General features: G+C 49.1%; 1 protein-coding gene across 1 annotated transcript; it reads left to right on the plus strand.

The window, feature by feature from the left end:
- Nucleotides 1-3,546, plus strand: KBTBD13 (kelch repeat and BTB domain containing 13). The gene has a single exon (XM_020893472.2). The coding sequence runs from the start codon at nt 1-3 to the stop codon at nt 1,375-1,377; it is 1,377 nt and encodes a 458-aa protein (XP_020749131.1). The 3' UTR covers nt 1,378-3,546.
- Nucleotides 3,547-22,273: the final 18,727 nt, after the last annotated feature.

A 22,273-nucleotide genomic window follows, 5' to 3' on the forward strand; every position in this document is an offset into this window, starting at 1 on the left:
ATGCCGCAGGGCCCAGAGACCCCGGTGCAAGTGTGGGTGGGCAGCCAACTCTTCCAGGCAGACCGGGCCCTGCTAGTGGAGCACTGCGGCTTCTTCAGCGGCCTCTTCCGCTCGGGCATGAGGGAGGCGCGCGCCGCCGAGGTGCACCTGGGCGCGCTGAGCCCGGACGGCTTCCGCACCACGCTGCGGGTGCTGCGCGGTGAGCGTCCAGCGCTGGCGGCTGCCGATGAGCTGCTGCAGGCCGTGGAGTGCGCCGCCTTCCTGCAGGCGCCGGCGCTGGCGCGCTTCCTAGAGCACAGCCTCACGTCGGAGAACTGCGCGCTGCTGTGCGACGCGGCCGCAGCCTTCGGCCTGCACGACGTCTTCCACAGCGCCGCGCTCTTCATCCGCGACGGCGCCCACGAGCTGGCGGCCGAGCTGGCGCTGCCCGAGGCCCGCACCTACGTGGCGGCGCTGCGGCCCAGCAGCTACGTGGCCGTGAGCACACATGCGCCGGCGCCCGGCTTCCTGGAGGACCCTTCGCGCACCATGTGCTACCTGGATGAGGAGGAGGACACCTGGCGCACGCTGGCCGCGCTGCCCCTGGAGGCCAGCACGCTCCTGGCTGGCGTGGCCACGCTGGGCAACAAGCTGTACATTGTGGGGGGTGTGCGGGGCCCCAACAAGGAGGTGGTGGACCTGGGCTTCTGCTACGACCCCGACGGCGGAACGTGGCGCGAGTTCCCCAGCCCCCACCAGCCGCGCTACGACACGGCACTGGCCGGCTTCGAGGGCCACCTCTATGCCATCGGGGGTGAGTTCCAGAGGACAGCCATGAGCTCGGTGGAGCGCTACGACCCGGCCTCGGGCTGCTGGAGCTTCATGGCCGACTTGCCGCAGCCAGCTGCCGGGGTACCCTGCGCACACGCCCGCGGCCGCCTCTTCGTGTGTCTGTGGCAGCCGGCAGACACGACGGCCGTAGTGGAGTACACCGTGCGGGCTGATGAGTGGCTGCCCGTGGCCGAGCTGCGGCGCCCACAGAGCTATGGCCACTGCATGGTGGCCCACCGCGACAGCCTCTACGTGGTGCGTAACGGACCTAAGGATGACTTCCTGCACTGCGCCATCGACTGCCTCAACCTAGCCACGGGCCAGTGGACAGCGCTGCCCGGTCAGTTCGTGAACAGCAAAGGCGCGCTCTTCACTGCCGTGGTGCGCGGCGACACCGTCTATACGGTCAACCGCGTGTTCACCCTGCTCTATGCCATCGAGGGCGGCTCCTGGCGGCTGCTTAGGGAGAAGGCTGGCTTCCCACGGCCCGGTTCCTTGCAGACCTTTCTCCTGAGGCTGCCTCCGGGTGCCCGGGGCCCTGTGGCCTCGACAACCCCAGAACTGTGATCCTTGGGCTGGACTTTTGAACTTAGATGCCCAGAGTCTTCTGTGAGTTATGGCTGAGTCTATGAGACTGACCTTAGGAGCTGCCGGGAACTTCAGGCCCTGGTTGAGATGTCCAGGGTCTTGTGACTTCTGGTTGTGTGAAGGTATCCAAGAATCTCAGGAAGCGTAGACTGGGGATCTCAACCCTCAAATTACTTGGACTCTCTTGAGAGCTGGTGGGTCACAATATCAGTGGAAGGGATGGGAGATAGGATTTCAATAATCCAGGCTTGTGTGTTAAAGGGCCAGTAATTAAGGACCGGCTGGGAGTGGGTTAAGTGATGTTAATGAAACTGCCAGTCAAGTAAGAATTAGGCACCTACTGTGTGCTCACTACGGCACTGGGCCTAATGTGACTGTAGTTACCAGACAGGGGTTCAAAAGCTTAGAGTCTAGCCCAGGACAACAGAGGGTTTACATGCACTTGTCTTGATCCACAGAGGGCTCAAGGCAACTTACAAAAACAAACAAGAAACAAACCCTGCAATATAATAAAACAAAGTACTGAAGAAATCAGGACAAAGGGAAAATAGGGAGAGGGAACATATGTTATTCCAGGCAGGAGAATGGTAAACAAACTGTACTAAGACAGACAGGATAATTAGCTGCTAAAGGGGGAGATTCAGAAGAGGAGAGACAGGGAAAGTTGGGCAGATGGGAAGAGTCTGTGAGCCCTGCCTTTGAGGCAGAGCAGCTATAGATGGAGGCCTCTGGGGAGGCATCGAGGCTGGCCTGGCCTGTGGAGAGGGAAACTGAGCTGCCCCTGGAGTGAGACCTGTGAGGGAGAAAGAGATCCCCGCACCATTTAATGGGATGTGGGCCCACAGGAGAGAACCCAGTCAGAAGTCTCTTACCCACTGCCTTTTTTGTCATCACCCCAGGGGCAGTGGACTGTTAATTTTCATGACTTCAGGTTACTCAAAGTATGAGACCAATTTAGAGCAGGTCTGATGGTGGCTCTGCTGGTAAAGAATCTGCCTGCCAAGGCAGGACACATGGGTTTGATCCCTGGGTCGGAAAGATCCCCTGGAGAAGGAAATGGCAACCCACTCCAGTATTCTTGCCTGGGAAATCCCATGGACAGAGCGGCCTGGTGAGCTACAGTCTATAGGGTTGCAGAGAGTCAGATAGGACTTAGTAACTAAACAAACAGCCTCCATTGCTGCCATTCCCTGGACCTGGAATGCCGTTCGCTCTGTTGCCTCTGTACCTACCTCCTCCGTGCAGGGTTGGCTGTTCCCAACCTTGACTACCTGCATTGCTCATTGGACCCCTGGCTGACATCATTGTCCATGTGTCTATGTGCACATCCGTGCAGCTGTGCACATATGCAGATAGCAAGAACAGAGATCTTATTGTGCTGTCAGCTGAGCTGGGGCACTTTCCTACCTGCAGAATAAAATGATGAGATCCTACAAATGAACCTATCTATGAAACAGAAGCAGGCTCACAGACATAGAGAACAGGCTTGGAGTTGCCACGGACGAGGAGGGCTTGGGAGGGAAGGATTGAAAGTCTGGGTTTAGTAGATACAAACTATTATATACAAAATGGATAAGAAACAAGGTCCTACTTATGTATAGCACAGAGAATAATACTCAATATCCTGTGATAAACCATAATGGAAAAGAATAAGAAAAAATATATGTATATACAGACATATATATATGAGTCACTTTGCTGTACACCAGAAATTAACACAATATTGTAAATACTTCAATAAAAAAAAATTTTTTTAAAGAAAGAAAAACATGAGGTCCTAAAAGACCCCAGGCTGTAGCGACCACTAGTTAGGGGCCTGGTGCTGACCTCTGGTGTTAGGACTCTTATCTCTCCTTTAGCATACCCCTACCCTGATCTCTGGTCAGATGCCCAGCTCCATCATCCGGCTGCTCCATGCCCCTGGGCAGACTTCTTTGAGTGGTCCTAAATGGTCTCCGTCCTCCAAGATGCAAGGCCTGTGGGAGATCCTGGCCTCATCACAAATGGCGAGTACAGCATCAGCCGGGCACCTCCTGGGCAAGGAGCCTAGTGTCTAGGCTGCCCCTTGCTGCCTTTCCCCTGAACTATGTCCCAAACCCTGGACCTAGAAGCCTGGGACCTTTCAGGCCTGGATTAACCTAATCTGATGAGTCACAATAATAAATCCTGATTTGTACAGCCTGTGAATGATGTGCAGAGTACTTTCTCATCTGTCTTCCCACTCTAGCCCTGCCTCAGCCTCAGAGTTGGGTACCTTCTCCCAACTGATGAGATATACGAGGTTCAGTGACCAAGTGCCTGGCCCATGCCACAGAGCCCCTCACTTTTTTGTTCTATCAAAGTGTAATTTTATTCACATGTCAAAGATTTATCTAACTCATTAATAAGGGAACCAAAAAATAGTAAGACTGGTTCAGTGGTTCATTTGAGAGACAAGAGGTCTGTATATTTTGTTGGAAAAGATACACCAAAATAAGTTTGCTAAGGTAGAGATGAAGCTGGTTAATATCTTATAGAGAATAATACCATAAATTTTGTGGTTCTCTACTGGGCTAAATTCCTTTTCATATTCACATACATGCACATACATACTTGTATACGCAGCTACAAGTTAGCATATAACTCTACAAAGTCAGGACCCTGATCAATAGTAAATTGTTGGGACTTTCCCAGTGGCCCAGTGGTTAAGAATCTGCCTTGTCATGCTAGGGACACAGGTTTGATTCCTGGTCAGGGAACTTGGGTCCCACATGCCACAGAGCAACTAAACCTGCACTGCAACGAAAAATCCCATGTGACACAACTAAGACCTGATGCAGCCAAATAAATAGTTTTTAAAAATAGTAAATTGTAGAACAAAGGTCCAGTCCCTTGCCAAGTCACTTCAGTCATGTCCGACTCTTTGCAACCCTATGGACCATCGTCGCCTACCAGGCTCCTCTGTCCTTGGGATTCTCCGGGCAAGAATACTGGAGTGGATTACCATGCCCTCCTCCAGAGGATCTTCCCAACCCAGGGAGAATTAAACAACTCTGAGCGCTTCAACCCTGCCCCAGAGTGACACTGAAAGCACACACAGTCCTCCTTTTGCCTATTTCCAAGTTACGGATAATTTTTCTTAAAGCGCAGAACACTCTCCTCCTTGCTCACTCCTCCTGACCGGTGCTGAACACACTTCCGGTCTCCAGGCCCACCAGCTCCTCGGCTCTCTCAGCCCACAGACCTTCATCAGCTTCTGCAGCTGACCACATGAACCAGCCCGGACCGGCCTGCTGGCTCCAGGGTTCAGTTGTCCGTTGGTCCAGAGCAGCCCTTACTGAGATGCCTTTTGTGTGTAATAATAACACAGTATTCACAGAGAGTTTTCCCACAGTAGACTTATTTAAGCTTTGCAAGAATTTTAAGTGGTAGGCAGCTGGGCAACATCCACACTCCCTTCTTAAAGTTAAAAAAAAAAAAAAAAAACACCTAAAGGTCACAGTGACCAGAAGAGGCCTGAGTAGGAAGTAGCAGATCCTGGTTTTGAACCCAGGGCCATGTGCTGTCTTCTGTTGCTGCGTCCCCTCCCTGTTCTGCTAACATACTGGGATGGACAGAGTGGTTCTGCCAGTCTCAATTACACTCCCCTCCCTGTTACCCTTTTCGCTGCACCTCTTCTCTGGGGGTTCATCTGCCCTCCAGGACTCAGCCCTTTCTCTCTAACTCCTGAGATAAGAAAATTAACTGTCCTGGGTTCTCTTGCCTTAGGATCTAGCTGGGAAGTGAATGGCTCCCTTCGAAAGAGTGTTAATTAATTAATTAACAAAAGGGTGTTAATGATTGATGAAGACCCGGGGTGTCAATGACTGATGAAGACCCGGGGTGTCGGGGGCGGGGTGGGGGCGGCATTGACACATTGACAGATACTCCCTCGGTGTGGGGGGGTTTTAATAACCCAGCCCACCTCCTCTTCTGGCCTCACAGATAGACTCCATCATTTCTTCCTACAGCCTGCCGCCCTTAGCAAAGATGGTTACCCTGTCTGGTTTACAAAAAGCGGAAGTCTGGGAGGAGATGGGGATCCTGAAAGAACTTCGGCTTTCACACAAAGTCACACAGTCAATAAAGTGGAAGAGCAAGGACCTGTGACCAGGATTTGGGATTCTCAACCTCTCATGCCCTGGCATCCAGACTATGTGTAGGTGTTGGGGGAGCAGGCCAGGTGCAGGAAGGCAAGTTACAGAGATATGAGGGGTTACTGAGCCCAGAAGGCTGAGTCTGAAATCTCTCTGTGCCTGGTCAGAGGGACACTCTAAGAAGTTAGTCCTTCCAGAGAGATCTACACACACACACACACACACACACACACACACACACACACAGCTTAATGCAGTAAGGTGCATTTCCCTGAACCTCCACAAGAGCCCTGCAGCCCCATTCTCTGGAGTTCTCTCCAGTCTTCTGTAAACTTTCTCCTTGACCCTGACTCTGGATGACCTGCACCCCAGGCGTTCCTCTCCCTGGGAATTTTTCTGGTTTGCTTACATAGCCTGCCTGACAGAGGCAGGAGGACACACCAGCCCTTCCCACACTCCATCCAGGGCCTGCTTCCCTGCAGGCCACTCCAATGTGCTCACATGGGCAGAGCTGTCCTGATGACCCACCAGCCATAAACTGTTGCTTCTCTGCTTAGACCATTGGGTGTGTCTCATCTCTCTTGAGTGAGAGCCAAGTTTGTTCCAGATCCCCTGTCCCATTTCCTCCCGATTTCATCTACTGAAGTTGAGCTCCATGAGGACAGAGATTTGTGTCTGTTTGTTCACTGCTGTATCACCAGGACAGTGAATAGAACATAGTAGGGGCTTAATAAATATTGATATTGAATGAATGAATGGTACTCAATGAATATCAAAAGAATAAATGAATCTATCACATGATCAATCAATCAAAGGGAAAACCCATAGAGAGAGGCTGTCAGATTTCAGAGGAGAGGGGTATCATTTCTGGCAGTGGGTAGCGTGGGCAGGTGACCAGGGGAGACCTTCATGAGCTGATGCACAGTATACCGTGGGAAGAGTGGGATCTGAAAACGGCAGCAGCACCAAGGCTCGTGGAGGGGAGGCAACAGGAACTGAAGTGCTAATCATCCCATGAAGAATTGCTCCTCTTGGCAGTGGAATACACACAGGGCTGGTCTGTTTATTTTCCTTTGGCCCCAAGCAGCTGGGCCTCTTTTTCATCCTAATTGCTTTGCTTCAAGTTGCTGTCACTTCCCAGGAATGGTGGCAAGTTAACTGTGCTGGTGGGAGACACAGCTATAGGCAGACAGGCTACGTCTCAGCAGGCCTATTGTGGGCGTGGGATGCAGGACCCCAATGGAGGGGTTCTCATGGGTCTCTTCCCAGCAATATCCCTGCAACCCTCAAGATTCTGCCCCGGCTGGAATGGGGATTCTCTCTCTGACATCTTAGCAATTAGCAAAAGGTAAAGAGGTCTTTCTGTCAGGTCACAGGGTCTTGGAACAGAGAGGAAAGGGAAGTTGGCAAAAGCAGGGCAAAGAGCTTGTGTGGAGACACACAGCAACGCAGTGGACCACTCTGAGCTAAAACCCACGTCTCTAGAATCTTCTTCCCATCACACCATGCTGCATCTCTTGTGTTGCCTTCTAAGACACCCATGAAGGAGGTCTCCAAAATGACCCATCCGATCTGCCCTCCCTGATTCCGGACCTCCATCCTCACTTTTCCAGGAAATATAACCCTCTTGTGTCACATTATTTTAGCACGCTGCCTTATTCAGCAGATAGAGACAAAGGGCTTGGTCTGTAATGGTGGTATTTGAGCACCTGGGCCCTTCACATCACATGCGCGCGCACACACGATTTTGACAACTCTAAGGGTGGCCTTATGACACTGGCCCACTACGATTTTTCTCTAGTAACATATTCTCATTCTAACTGGGGCCTTCTGTGGATAGTCCTAGCTCCATAATCCTGATTAGCAGAGGAAATTTCAGGGGCTCAAAGAGGGAGTGAGCATTGGGCTGGGGTGGAGACAAGGGGCTGAGGCTCTGCAGAGAGCAGGCTCTGCTCAGAGCAGGCAGCTGGTTTCAAGGTCAAGGCCCAGCTCTGCTTTCTGACCACGGTAAAGTTCCTTAACCTTTCTGATATTAAGATGTCTCAACTCTAAACAGGGAGGATAATTCCTTCCCTGGAGGGTGGTTATAAGAGTGGAATGAGGACCTAGAAGCCAGCACAGGTTATGCTCACCATCCATGTTCCTTTCTCCTCCCTCCCCTTCTCCACTGAGACCCTTTCTGTGAGGCAGGCAGGGGTGGGATGAACACAGCCCTGTGGTCTGGGCATTTATCCCTTGGTGAGGAGGCTGCATGGCAGTGTGGGTAAGCATCGGCTTCAGCATCAGTGGATCTGGGTTCACATTCCAGCTCCACTGCCTGCCAGCTGAGTCATCCGGTGCAAGCTCCATCTGTTTATAAAATGTCGAGGATAATGAGGCTCATTGTACCCAGAGTTGTTGTGCAAGTAGATCCTGTGAAGCACCTGTATCTCTCCCAGGAGGGAGGGAGGCTGGAGTCTGGGTGCGAAGAGCCTTGAACGCCAGGCTGAGATCATAGGTCTCATTCTGTAGGAAGAGGGAGCCACAGCATGTGTTTGGGGTGATGAATATGGAAAACGGATGCCATGCTTCTCAAATTCCAAGAGCAAGCCCTCAGCTGTCCCACCTGCGCTCAGAGCCACTCTCCCCTCTCCTGTCTCTCGCCCTGGGAGGGTGCCCTTTGTGTAGTACTATTGGCTCCCTGGACTCTGACTCCAGTGGGGACAGCAGCAGAAGGTGAGGGGCAGGGGGGAGCAGGAGTCTGGGGACTTCACTGCCCGCTCCCTCCCTGCCCAGCTGCCTCGCACCTACTTCTTTCCTCCACGGACCAGAGTCACAGCTCCTGTCAGGTGGCCCTTCCCTGGCAGCCCTGGCAGCCTCTTGGTTGTGGTGGCCACCGCTCCCCTCCCCCTGCAGGCCTGGGAATGGCGAGAGCCCCACTGGCGCTAGCCCTGCACCAGCCCCATAGCAGTAACCTCTGTCCTTGGTAAACAGCCTCTTCACTCAAGTCTCCTCTAGTGACCTGATTTGACTTGCCATCTCTTTCCTGCCAAGATACATGCCCTGTCCCCTCTGGCACTTGTCTCTCTGGGCATTGGCCATCAAGTGCCTTGGTTTGCAACAGCGAAAGATACAGGCTTACCTTGTGCTGTTGTGCTTTGCTTTATCATGCTTTGCTGATGCTGCGTGTTTTTTTTTACAAATTGAAGGTCTGTGGCAACTCTGCACTGAGCAAGTGTTGCTGCCATTTTTATTTCTTTTTTTTAGTTTAGTTTGTTGATTTATATTTTGGCTGTGGTGGGTCTTTGTTGCTGTGCGCAGGCTTCCTCTAGTTGCAGTGCATGGGCTTCGTGTTGCAGGGGCTTCTTTGTTGCAGAGCACAGGCCCCAGGTGCACAGGCTTCAGTAGTTGCAGCTCGCAGGTTCAGAGCAATGGCTCAGTAGCTGTGGTCCATGGGCTTAGTGGTGTGTGGGATCTTCCCGGACCGGGGATCGAACCAGTGTCCCCTGCTCTGCAAGGCAGATTCTCAACCACTGGACCACCAGGGAAGCCCTGGCACCATTTTTCCAACAAGCACTTGCTCACTTTGTCTCTTTGTCCCATTTTGGTAATTTTGCAGTATTTCCAACATTTTCATTGTTACTGTATTTGCTATGGTGATCAGATGTTACTCCTGTAATTGTTTGGGGGTGCCTTGAGCTGCACCCATAAAAGACAGTGAACTTAATGAATTGTTGAAATGACAAGAAAATATTTAGACTGTTACATAGACTTAGTTGGTAAAGCAAAGGCAGGGTTTGAGAGGACTGACTTCAGTTTTGAAAGATGTTCTGTTGTGGGTGAAATGCTGTCAAAGAGCTCTGCATACAACAGACAAATCATTCATGAAAGGAAGTCAATCGATGTGGCAAACTTCATTGTTGTATTACTTTAAGAAATTTGGCCAGGCCACCTGACATTCAGCCACCACCACCCTGATCAATCAGCAGCCGCCAACACGAAGCAAGACCCCTACCACCCCAGAAAAAAGATACGGCTCACTGAAGGCTTAGAAGATGGTTAGCATTTTTCAGCAGTAAAATATTTTAAAATTAAGGTTGCTATGCTGGTTTTTTTTTTTTTCAGTGATCCAATGGATGTTGGCAATTTGGTCTCTGGTTCCTCTGCCTTTTCTAAATCCAGCTTGAACATCTGGAAGTTCATGGCTCATGTACTGTTGAAGCCTGGCTTGCAGAATTTTGAGCATTACTTTGCTAGTGTGTAAGATGAGTGCAATTGTGCAATAGTTTGAACATTCTTTGGCATTATCTTTCTTTGGAATTGGAATGAAAACTGACCTTTTCCAGTCCTGTGGCCACTGCTGAGCTTTCCAAATTTGCTGGCATATTGAGTGCAGCACTTTCACAACATCATCTTTTAGAGTTTGAAAGAGTTCAAATGGAATTCCATCACCTCCGCTAGCTTTGTTCATAGTGATGCTTCCTAAGGTCCACTTGACTTTGCATTTCAGGATGTCTAGCTCTAGGTGAGTGATCACGCCATTGTGATTATCTGGGTCTTGAAGATCTTTTTTGTATAGATCTCCTGTGTATTCTTGCCACCTCTTTTTAATATCTTCTGCTTCTGTTAGGTCCACACCATTTTTGTCCTATATTGAGCCCACCTTGGCATGAAATATTCCCTTGGTATCTCTAATTTTCTTGAAGAGATCTCAAGTCTTTCCAATTCTATTGTTTTCCTCTATTTCTTTGCATTGATCACTGAGGAAGGCTTTCTTATCTCTCCTTGCCATTCTTTGGAACTCTGCATTCAAATGGGTATATCTTTCCTTTTCTCCTTTGCCTTTAGCTTTATTCTGCTTTATTTATTTAAAACTTCTGCTTTATTGACTATGCCAAAGCCTTTGACTGTGTAGATCACAACAAACTGTGGAAAATTCTTCAAGAGATGGGAATACCAGACCACCTGACCTTCCTCCTGAGAAATCTGTATGGAGGTCAAGAAGCAATAGTTAGAACTGGACATGGAACAACAGACTGGTTCCAAATCGGGAAAGGAGTATGTCAAGGCTGTATATTGTCACCCTGCTTATTTAACTTATATGCAGAGTACATGAGAAATGCCGGGCTGGATGAAGCACAAGTTGGAATCAAGATTGCCGGGAGAAATATCAATAACCTCAGATATGCAGATGACACCACCCTTATGGCAGAAACCAAAGTAGAACTAAAGAGCCTTTTGATGAATGAAAGAGGAGAGTGAAAAAGTTGGCTTAAAACTCAACATTCAAAAAACAAAGATCATGGCATCTCATCTCATCACTTCATGGCAAATAGATGGGGAAACAATGGAAACAGTGAGGGAGTTTATTTTGGGGGGCTCCAAAATCACTGCAGATGGTACTGCAGGCATGAAATTAGAAGACGCTTGCTCCTTGGAAGGAAAGTTATGATCACCTAGACAGCATGTTAAAAAGCAGAGACATTACTTTGCCAACAAAGGTCCATCTAGTCAAAGCTATGGTTTTTCCAGTAGTCATGTATGAATGTGAGAGTTGGACTATAAAGAAAGCCGAGCACTGAAGAATTGATGCTTTTGAACCGTGGTATTGGAGAAGACTCTTGAGAGTCCCTTGGACTGCAAGGAGATCCAACTAGTCTATCCTAAAGGAAATCAGTCCTGGATATTCATTGGAAGGAACTGATGCTAAAGCTGAAACTCAACACTTTGGCCACCTGACGCAAAGAACTGACTCACTAGAAAAGAGCCTGATGCTGGGAAAGATTGAAGGTGGGAGGGGAAGGGGATGACAGAGGATGAGATGGTTGGATGGCATCACCGACTCAATGAACAGGAGTTTGAGTAAGCTCCGGGAGTTGGTGATGGATCGGGAAGCCTGGTGTGCTGCACTCCATGGGGTTGCAAAGAGTTGGACATGATTGAGTGACTGAACTGAACTGATACTTTTTTTTAAGATATTACACTAACACACACTTTATAGTGTATGTGTGCTTACTTAGTCACTCAATCGTGTCCAACTCTGGAAATCTATCAATCGTAGCCCACCAGCCTCCTCTGTCTATGGGATTTTCCAGACAAGAATACTGGAGTGGGCTCACCACTATTATTCAACATAGTTTTGGAAGTCCTAGCTACAGCAATCCAAGAAGAAAAAGAAAGAAAAGGAATCCATATCAGAAAAGAAGAAGAAGAGCTCTCACTGTTTGCAGATGACATGATAATATGTATAGAAAACCCTAAAGATACTATCAGAAAATTACTAGAGCTAATCAGTGAATTTAGCAAAGTCACAGGATACAAAATCAATACACAGAAATCACTTGCATTCCTATATATTAACAATGAAAAGTCAGAAAAGGCAACTAAGGAATCAATCCCATTCACCACTGCAACAAAAAGAATAAAATATATAGGAATAAACCTACCTAAGGAGACAAAAGAACTATATACAGAAAATTATAAGACACTGATGAGAGAAATCAAAGATGACATAAACAGATGGAGAGATATTACATGTTCCTGGGTAGGAAGAATCAATACTGTGAAAATGATTATACTACCAAATGCAATCTACAGATTCAATGTGATCCCTATCAAATTACCAATGGCATTTTTCACAGAAGTAGAACAAAAAATTTCACAATTAATATGGAAAAACAAAAGACCCCAAACAGCTAAAGGAGTCTTGAGAAAGAAGAATGGAGCTGGAGGAATCAGCCTTCCTGACTTCAGGTTATAGTACAAAGCTACGGTCATCCAGACAGTATGGTACTGGCACAAAAACATAAACATAGACCAATGGAACAAGATAGAATGCCCACAGATAAACCCACACACCTATGCATATCTTATTTTTGACAAAGGAGGCAAGAATATACAATGGGGCAAAGACAGCTTCTTCAGTAAGTGGTGCTGGGAAAACTGGACAGCTACATGTAAAAGAATGAAACTAGAACATTTCCTAACACCATATACAAATATAAACTCAAAATGGATTAAAGACCTAAATGTAAGGCCAGAAACTATAAAACTCCTAAGAGGAGAACATAGGCAGAATACTCGATGACACAAATCAAAGCAAGATCCTCTATGACCCACCTCCTAGAGTAATGGAAATAAAAACAAAAGTAAACAAGTAGGACCTAATTAAACTTAAAAGCTTTTGCACAGCAAAGGAAACCATAAACAAGGTAAAAAAAGGCAACCCTCAGAATGGGAAAAAATAATAGCAAATGAAACAACTGACAAAGGATTAATTTCCAAAATATACAAGCAGCTCATACAATTCAATGCCAGAAAAACAAACAACCCAATCAAAAGTGGGAAAAAGACCTAAACAGACATTTCTCCAAAGAAGACATACAGATGGCTAACAAACACATGAAAAGATGCTCAACATCACTCATTATTAGAGAAATGCAAAATGAGGTATCACCTCACACCAGTCAGAATGACCATCATCAAAAAGTCTACAAACAATAAGAGCTAGAGAGGGTGTGAACCCTCTTGCACTGTTGGTGGGAATGTAAATTGATACAGCCACTATGGAAGACAGTATGGAGATTCCTTAAAAAAAAAAAAAAAAAAAAACTAGGAATAAAACCACCATATGACCCAGCAATCCCACTCCTAGGCATACACCCTGAGGAAACAAAAATTGAAAAAGACACATGTATCCCAATATTCATTGCAGCACTATTTACAATAGCTAGAACATGGAAGCAACCTAGATGTCCATTTACAGATGAATGGATAAAGAAGTTGTGGTACATATATACACAATGGAATATAACTCAGCCATAAAAAGGAATGCATTTGAGTCAGTTCTGATGAGGTGGATGAACCTAGATCCTATTATACAGAGTGAAGTAAGTCAGAAAGAGAAAGATAAATATCATATACTAAAGCATATATATGGAATCTAGAAATATGGTACTGAAGAATTTATTTGCAGGGCAGCAGTGGAGAAACAGACATGGAGAACAGACTTAGGCACACAGGGAGAGGGGAGGAGAGGGTGAGATGTATGGAGGGAGTAACATGGAAACCTACATCACCATATGTAAAATAGACAGCCAACAGGAATTTGCTGTATGTCTCAAGGAACTCAAACAGGGGCTCTGCATCAACCTGGAGGAGTAGGATGGTGAGGGAGATGGGAGGGCGGTTCAAGAGGGAGGGAACATATGGCTGATGCATGTTGAGGTTTGAAGGAAAACAAAATTCTGTAAAGCAATTATCCTTCAATCAAAAAATAAATTAACTAATTAAAAAAAATACTAGAGGGGGTTGCCATGCCTTCCTCCAGGGGATCTTCGTGACCTAGGGATTAAATCTGTGGCTCCTGCATTGCAGGGGATTTTTTACCATTAACGCTCCCCAGGAAGCCCTTTATAAGTGTATAGAATAAATGTAAACATAACTTTTACACTGGGAATCAAAAAATTCATGTGACTCTCTTTATTGTAATATTTGCTTTATTGTAGTGCCCTGGAACAGAACCTGCAATATCTCCAAGATATGCCTGGACTGGAAAATGTCCATCTCACTATCTTAGTCTGATTACACAGTGATGGGAACCAGAGAAACATCTTACCAGAATGGGTGGTGCCTCAGTGGCCGGAAGCTAGGGACTTGCTTCCCAAGCCACTTGAATTTGAGGGGAAAAAAGTGACCTTTAGAAGCTCTCAGTGAAGTGGCTGGGAATGAAAGCAGAACCAAGTGCATGAGCTCCAGGGAGCTCAGCTTTTGCTGCCCCTTCCCGAGTGAGGGACCAGGCAGGTCTGCAACCCTGGCCTCTAGGTGGGGCCTAGCTCTCCACTGTCCTGGTCAGAACTGACTTTTACCAGGTTCAACCAAGGGGTCCCGAGGAGCCCTAGAGACCTTCATTCCAGGCCCCGGCCCTGCCACCCCTGTGCTGGGCGACGTTTGGGCCCAACGCACTACCTCTCTGAGCCCCACTTTGCACCTGTCACTGAAGACAGAGCCCCAGTCTGGTACACATATTTGCTGTATGGTCAGGTGAGGGGTGTGTGTGCAGGCCCATGATGAGGGGAGCCTGGTGCTCCAGCTTCTAACTCAGACTTTCTGAAATCTAACTCATTTTTAGCACTTTCTGACCAGTGGACGCCGGGCAGCTCTTAGCCTCTCTGAGCCTCAGGTGGTGGGAGTCAATGAAGACTGTTGAGAGGTGAGCAAAATAGTACAGAAGGAGCCAAAGTCAGTACCAGGCCCACAGCAACTGTCAGTAAGGCCCAGGAAACGCTCCGCCCTCAGGTGAGGGCAGTGTGCTGTCGGGTCAGCAGCAATCAGAGTGGCTTCGGATGGAGAAGGCCATGACCACGTGGTATGACAGGGAACCCTGAAAGCCCCTCCCGCCAGTCCCCCAAGCTGGCCATTATCTCCAGAGTGTAACCCCTGGACCCTGCACCATCTTAGGGCCGTAGACCTGGTGGGGTGGAAGGGCAGGCGTATGAGTTCTCTCAGCAGATGCTGAGGTGGTGTCATCCCTAAGATCCTAGGGCTCCAGCCCCTGTACTGAAAGCCCTGCTCCCCTGGGGAGCTCATAACACTTAGCTTCAGCAGCAGTGACCTACCTTGAACCCTGAGACCACTATTGCTCAGCCGTCTCCTTGGCCACCTGCCCCCACATTGCCTGGCACTGGGTAGAGAGAAGACAGCTCCTCCTCACAGAGTCAGGGCTGGTCACCTCCTTGACCAGCAGTGCCCACCCCTCTCCTCAGAGCTCAGCGTGATCCACCACAGTGTGCTCCCTTCTTCCGGCCTGCTCAGAGACAGTGACCCTCTCTTGTTTCAGTCCAGCCCTGCTGCCATCCGAAAAGGGCCATGCAGTCCCCATGGGAGCCCATCGCAGGGGTCGTGAGCCAACTTGAGCCTCTGCCCCTTCCATGGGACCCTCCTAGCAGCCACCGGGATGATTTACTCACTCCAGTGCCAGGCACATGGTCCCTGCAGGCTCTGAGGGGCTGGGCACTAGGAAATGGGGGCTGGCTGCCTTTGTCCCCTGAGATCACTGTGCTAAGAGTGTCATCCCAAGTACCCAGAGCTTCCCTAACACCTTCTGGTGAGTCATTCATCTGGCAAATCGGTGACACTTCCTTGGAAGCCAGTTACCTTTGGCATAGACCCTCCCCAGAGGGCTAATTTTCATCATTTCCCTCCTTCCCTTCCTTCCTCCTTCTTCATTCAGCAAATACTCGGAGCACCTCCTCTAATCACAAGCTGTGTCAGGCACAGGGGCAGAGAGACAAAGCAGGTTCAGCCCCCGCCCGCCCCCCTCCAGGGCTTCACAAGGCACAATGGGAGCACCTGTCTGCAGTTCCAAGACCACAGGGCATCCCTGATGGAGAGAGCCCACACCTCGGCCCATGTTTCCCTCAGCCTGCTTTACACGCTTAGGCCTCTCTCCGCCCCATTTGGGGCTGCCTTTACGCGTGTTCTCTCATTGCCGCTAGCTGGGTGGCCAGAAAGCAGCAGTGATCACTCCAGTCTCCCTTCCGTCCCGGCTCGTGGGCACCACTGTGTCGACTCCACGGCTCCCTGGCTGCGGCGTCAAGTGCAAACCCTTCAGGGCCCAGCCACGACCTTCCAGGCACACCGGGGCCCTTGCCTCTCCCTTCCCACCCCAGGTTGTCTCCTGCCTGGGTGACAGCAGCCTGGAACACCTTTCCTGTCCTCCACGTGAAGAACTCCTACCTACCCTGCAAGACGCAGTTCAGGTGTGCCCCCTCCTGGAAGGCGCCTCTTGCCAGCCTGAGGCTCCTCCCGCAGCCTGGCGGGAGCTCCTGCAGGTGGGGCTCACCTCTGCCTGGAGGCTGCCCTCGCTGCACCAGCCTCAGTAGCTAAGGAGCCATCTGTCCCCTTGGCGGAGCCCCTGATGCCCTCCCCGCCACCCCCACGTCCTCCTTGTGCCCAGCACAGGGCCAGCAGAGATTCGTGAAGTTGCCCGGCTGCTGAGGCTTTCAGAGTTGGTGATTAAGCCTTGCCCTGGGGTTGGCCTGTCCTGGGTCCCCTGGCTCCCCAGGCCCCTGGCTTCCCTCCTTCCACCCTCACCCAGTTACTGTCTCCATTCAGCCTGGAAACATTTTCTTAAAGACAAAAAATAAATAAATAAATCAAATCATATGTTAACAGTCTCAAGCAATAAAACAGCAGATGACGTTGTGTGGGCAACTTCCCAGAGGACACAGAACACACGTCTCCTGAGTGGGTGGCCTTATAAGGGCAGGTTCAGGAGGAGAATGGGCAGGAGGCAGAGCGACCCGCCAGGAGACGGGGCGGTGGGGGCGGGGGTGGGTGCCCCATCGCTGGGCCGGGAGTGGGGCCAGCAGGGGTGCTGGCGAGGACCCAGCTCCACAGGAAGAGCTGGACACGTACCATCCCCAGAGGCTCTGCTTGGGCCAAAGCCCGCCTGTCCTTCCGCCTGCCCTGCCGCCAGCAGCAGCACAGACATGGACCACTCACAGCCAGCTGCCACACTGACCCACACCACCAGCCTGGCACCCAGAACCCTCCCACCCCAGGATGGGCCATGGCTCATTTGCCTTCCCAACTCCCCACACTCGTGGCCCAGCAGGTCCTGGCTCCCAGCTGGCATGCAGTAAAGCTTTGTTGGGTAGAATTATTAAGGGAACGGTTGTTAATGGTAGTTTGGGCTCATCAGCTAGGCTGTAGCCCCTGGAACACAGGTAGGGCCCTCTTAGGGAGACCAGCACACAGCTAAGTGGGTGCTTAAGAAAGAACTCGGTGCTTGGGTGGCCCCCGCCATTGAATCGAGCTGAGCCATCAGTTCCTACCTCACTCAGGGTTACCTTGTCCCAAGCAGGAAGGCACGCATGCTCCACAACTGTTCCAGAGTATGCCTAGGATGGGGCTTCATTTCCCAACACCCTGCCCCAACTCCAGGACAGTGAGGTGGGGCAGTTATAAGAGACAGAGACTTCCCTGGTGGTCCAGTGGTTAAGACTCTGTGCTCTCAGCGCAGAGGACCTGAGTTCGATCCCTCATCAGGGAACTAGATTCCATATGCCGCAACTAAGACCCAGTGCAACCAAATATAACAAGTGATAGAGAGGAAGAGAGAGAGTGGTGGGGGTGGGGAGGCCTTTCTAGGAGATTCCCGATTGTCTAGTGTTCGTGTGAAGTCAGCATGTCTGAGAACAAAGCCCTCACCCTTGGTGTGGGAAGGTGGGGGAGGTGTATGCCAGGCGACCCTGTCCTGAGGAAGGGGCTCTGGAAGCCTCCCCCAGTTCTCATTAGGAAAGACTTTTTCCAGCACCCCCAAAAGCCCCAAATCCTCCTCTAAGTGAGTCTTAAAAGAGACAGAACGGACGGTCAAATAAGGTGAAAACTGGGGGAGCCACCCCATCCCTCAGCCGGCTCTTACTTGGACTAAAGCTTATCATTTACGAGCCACTATTCACGAAGGAAGCATCGCTCTGGCCATAAATCCTCTTATAAAAGGCAGAGTATTTCTCTGCAGGGGCCGACAATCACCTGTCTAATCACTAGATAAGACAGGAGAACAGGGCAGCGAGAGGGCAGAGGCAGGGAGGAAGCGGGAAGGAAGGGGCCCAGACAGGAGCAGGGCCCGGGAAGAGGAAGCTGCTGAGTCCTCCAGGGATCCCCGGAGGCCACCTGTGCCCAGAGGCCGTGTCCTCCCCCACTGCCCCTGAAGGGAAGGGTCAGGGCCAAGAGGAGCCTCTGGCAGCCTCTCAGCTGGCACTGCTCCGGGCACCAGGAGAATACTGTCAGCTGTGGAAGGCGGACTCAAGTTGAAGCTGGAGGCCCAGAGGCTCCTGTTGGAGGCGAGAGGAGAGCAGAGCCAGCTGGGTGGGCCTGAGCCTGCTGAGGGCCTGGCCTCGCCTGAGACCCCGACCCCTGGGTAAGGCCTGCCCCCCTGTCGTTGTGTTCCAAAATAGAACTGTTCTTTGTGTAAAGAGTAAGGCAAACCATAACAAAACCCGCTTTTGTGACTGCCTGAAACGCCACCGTTAGTCATGTATTATTTGGGGTTAATCACTGCCCCCTGTGTGGGACTGAATAATGGTCCCCCAAAGGTGTCCGTGTTCTAATCCTTGGAGTTAACTACCTTACATGGCACAAGAGACTTTGCAGATTGATTGTGGATTCTGAGGTGGGAGATTAGCCTGGATTATCCAGGTAGGCCCAACGTAATCACAAAGGTCCTATGAGAAGGAGGCAGAAGGGTCAGCTAGTTAGAGGGCACACGTCTCCCTGGGAAGTGAAGACACAAAAACTTGGGGATTCAGGCTGACATAGTTTCTGAGGGCCTCCCCAGCCTGCACCGCACCCTCCCCATCAGGCAGGTTCTTCAAACTGCTGCACTGGGTCTCTGAGGGAACAAGTGGGGACACAGAAGAGGAGACACAGTATGTGGGGACAGAAGTAGAAGCAAAGCCTCAGAGAGAACTTACTTCATTCTGCATCTTTGGGTCAGAATGGTCCCTCCGGGGACTCCACCATCACCCGGTCATTGTCTAGACTCTGGCTTCAGATGGCTGAATGTGCCATCTGCTGCTGTTTCAAGGGGCCACCAGTGACCCTTTCTATTAGCTGTAGAGACTGTTTTTCTCCCACAATCCTCTGCTCTGGCCACCTTCTTAAATCCTGCTGACCCAGAGGCTAAGTCCCTGGGGGAGAAGTTCTCCCAGGTTTTCCGAGTTTGATTAAAATGCTGGAGATTTTACATGAGAAGGCACTGCATGTGGAGAGGCACGGCCAACGGTCACCTTTAATCAAGGGCAAAGTTGAGGGTCTAAAAAGCCTCTGTTGACAGTGATAAGGGTGAACGTTGGCTTAGTACCATTCAGATACTAAATCATCATTGCAATATGTGAATAGATGGATAACATGAAACGGTCATTTATTTTTGGGGCTACTCAGTCACTGTAATGGCTCAGTTTCACCATACAATTAAAAAACTCTGATGAAAGATTCTTTCCATAGATGGCATAAAAGAGTACATATTGCACAAATGGTCTGTCTAGTCCAAACTAGGCTATGTTTTTCCATCGGTCATGTATGATGGGATTGGGATGTTCAAGAGCCTGAGCTATCAAAAATGATGCTTTTGAACTGTGGTGTGGAGTAGACTCTTGAGATCGTCTCCTTGGACTGCAAGATGATCAACAGTGTCCTAAGAAACAGTCTGGGTGTGTCATTGGAAGAATGATGGAAGTGAACTCTAACCATAACAATAATGGGAAGGATGACAGAATAAAGGTAGTAGTGATTATAGAACAAAGTAGGGCATAAATATGAACAAATAAGTAAATAGCTACTAGATACCATGTTATAAGCTTCCTGTGCATTCTCCTGTTTAATCATTCTAATTGGGAAGTTTCAGGATCCATATATTACGGGTAAGGAACTGAGGCACAGAGAGGTTAAGACTTTCAAAAGGTCACACAGCTAGTTAGTAACAGGGCTGTAGTTTCAGCCCAAATTTGACTTCAGAGCCCATGCCTTTAACTGTGATACTATTCTACTTCCTAAAAAAATAACGTAAACTAACAATGTGCCCATTGACATTTCATTTGTAATCAAACCATAGTTTCTAGGGATGGGAAGGTTGGGGGCAGATGGGAGAAGGATGGAGGAGTAACACAGGAGAAGGCACTGCAATGTGGGGGAGGGGCCGGCCAACTGGTCACCTTTAATCAAGGGCAGAAAGTGAAGAGGAACTAAAAAGCCTCCTGATGAAAGTGAAAGAGGAGAGTGAAAACGTTGGCTTAAAGCTCAACATTCAGAAAACTAAAATCATGGCATCTGGCCCCAAACTTCATGGGAAATAGATGGGGAAACAGTGGAAACAGTGTCAAATTTTGGGGGGGCTCCAAAGTCACTGCAGATGGTGATTGCAGCCATGAAATTAAAAGACACTTACTCCTTGGAAGGAAAGTTATGACCAACCTAGATAGCATATTAAAAAGCAGAGACATTACTTTGCCAACAAAGGTCTGTCTAGTCCAAACCTAGGCTATGGTTTTTCCAGTGGTCATGTATGGATGGGAGAGTTGGACTGTGAAGAAAGCTGAGCACCGAAAAATTGATGCTTTTGAACTGTGGTGTTGGAGAAGACTCTTGAGAGTCCCTTGGACTGCAAGAAGATCCAACCAGTCCATCCTAAAGGAAATCAGTCCTGGGTGTTCATTGGAAGAATTGATGCTGAAGCTGAAACTCTAGTACTTTGGCCAACTCATGCAAAGAGTTAACTCATTGGAAAAGACCCTGATGCTGGGAGGGATTGGGGGCAGGAGGAGAAGGGGACAACAGAAGACGAGATGGCTGGATGTCATCACCAACTCGATGGACATAGAGTTTGAGTAAACTCTGGGAGTTGTTGATGGACAGGGAGGCCTGGCGTACTGCGTTTCATGGGGTCACAAAGAGTCGGACATGACTGAGCAACTGAACTGAACTGAACTGAATCAAGAGGACTTAATAAAGCAGCAGACTAAGGCCAGATTACCTTAATCAAAACAGAAATAACTTTGGATATAACATTGCATCTTAGAATTGAATTTTAATTTTTCTGTCTTTTCCAAGTGCAATTATATTTTTTTTTACTAACTTTATGCCATCTAACAGATTTCTCAAATAGTTTTATATTGCCTGCAAGTTATTTAAAGCAAAATTTTAAGGGCAAAGGATATTTTTAATGTAATTTCAAGTTGGCAGGCCTTGAGGCTTAGTGGAAAATACTCAGGGACTGGATGGGCCTCAGAAGACCCGGGTTCTGTTTAGGCCTGTATAGGCCTGCTAAGGTCCTCACTGCATGTTCAAACAAGATTTTATTTGTCTTTTCACAGGCCTCTGCCCCAGGTCCAGCCCTGTTTATTGGGGGGAAGGGGCTGAGAGATTTCAGTTCTGCACTAAATGCTCCAGGTCAGTGCTCAGGGCAACTGGGAAGGACAGAGGCATCAGCGTCCTGTCCTCTGACCCCTACTTGCCTGTCATGGGCAGCTCCAGCAATTTGTCCCCTCAGTCCCTGGGGACCTCCAGAAGATAGGCTTGGGATGACCGAAGGCAACTCTGGTCCCAATCCCCAAGTGAGGGAAAACTGACATAGGATCACAGACTGTGAAAGCGGAAGTCAGACCCACTGGCCCATTACATTGACTAAAAATCCACCAAGATATTGTCATAAAAACAGATACACAGATCAATGGAACAGACTAGAGAGCCAGGAAATAAACCCACACATATATGCGGTCAATTAATTTACAATCTAGGAGCCAAGAATATACAATGGAGAAAAGACAGTATCTTCAATGACACCCTTATGACACCACTCTTATAGCAGAAAGCGAAGAGGAACTAAAGAACCTCTTGATGAAGGTGAAAGAGAATAGTGAAAAGCTGGGTTAAAATGAACACTCAAAACACGAAGATCATGGCATCTGGCCCCATCCCTTCATGGCAAATAGATGGGGAAACAATGGAAACAGTGAGAGACTTTACTTCCTTGGGCTTCAAAATCACTACAGATGATGACTGCAGTCACGAAATTAAAAGATGCTTGCTCCTTGCAAGAAAAGCTATGACAAACCTAAACAGCATATTAAAAAGCAGAGACATTACTTTGCCAGCAAAGGTCCGCCTAGTCAAAGCTATGGTTTTTCCAGTAGACATGTAAGGATGTGAGAGTTGGACTATAAAGAAGGCTGAGCACTGAAGAATTGATGCTTTTGAACTGTGGTGTTGGAGAAGACTCT

The sequence above is a fragment of the Odocoileus virginianus genome, chromosome 6 (genome assembly GCF_023699985.2).
Source record: "Odocoileus virginianus isolate 20LAN1187 ecotype Illinois chromosome 6, Ovbor_1.2, whole genome shotgun sequence".
Taxonomy (NCBI): Eukaryota; Metazoa; Chordata; class Mammalia; order Artiodactyla; family Cervidae; genus Odocoileus; species Odocoileus virginianus.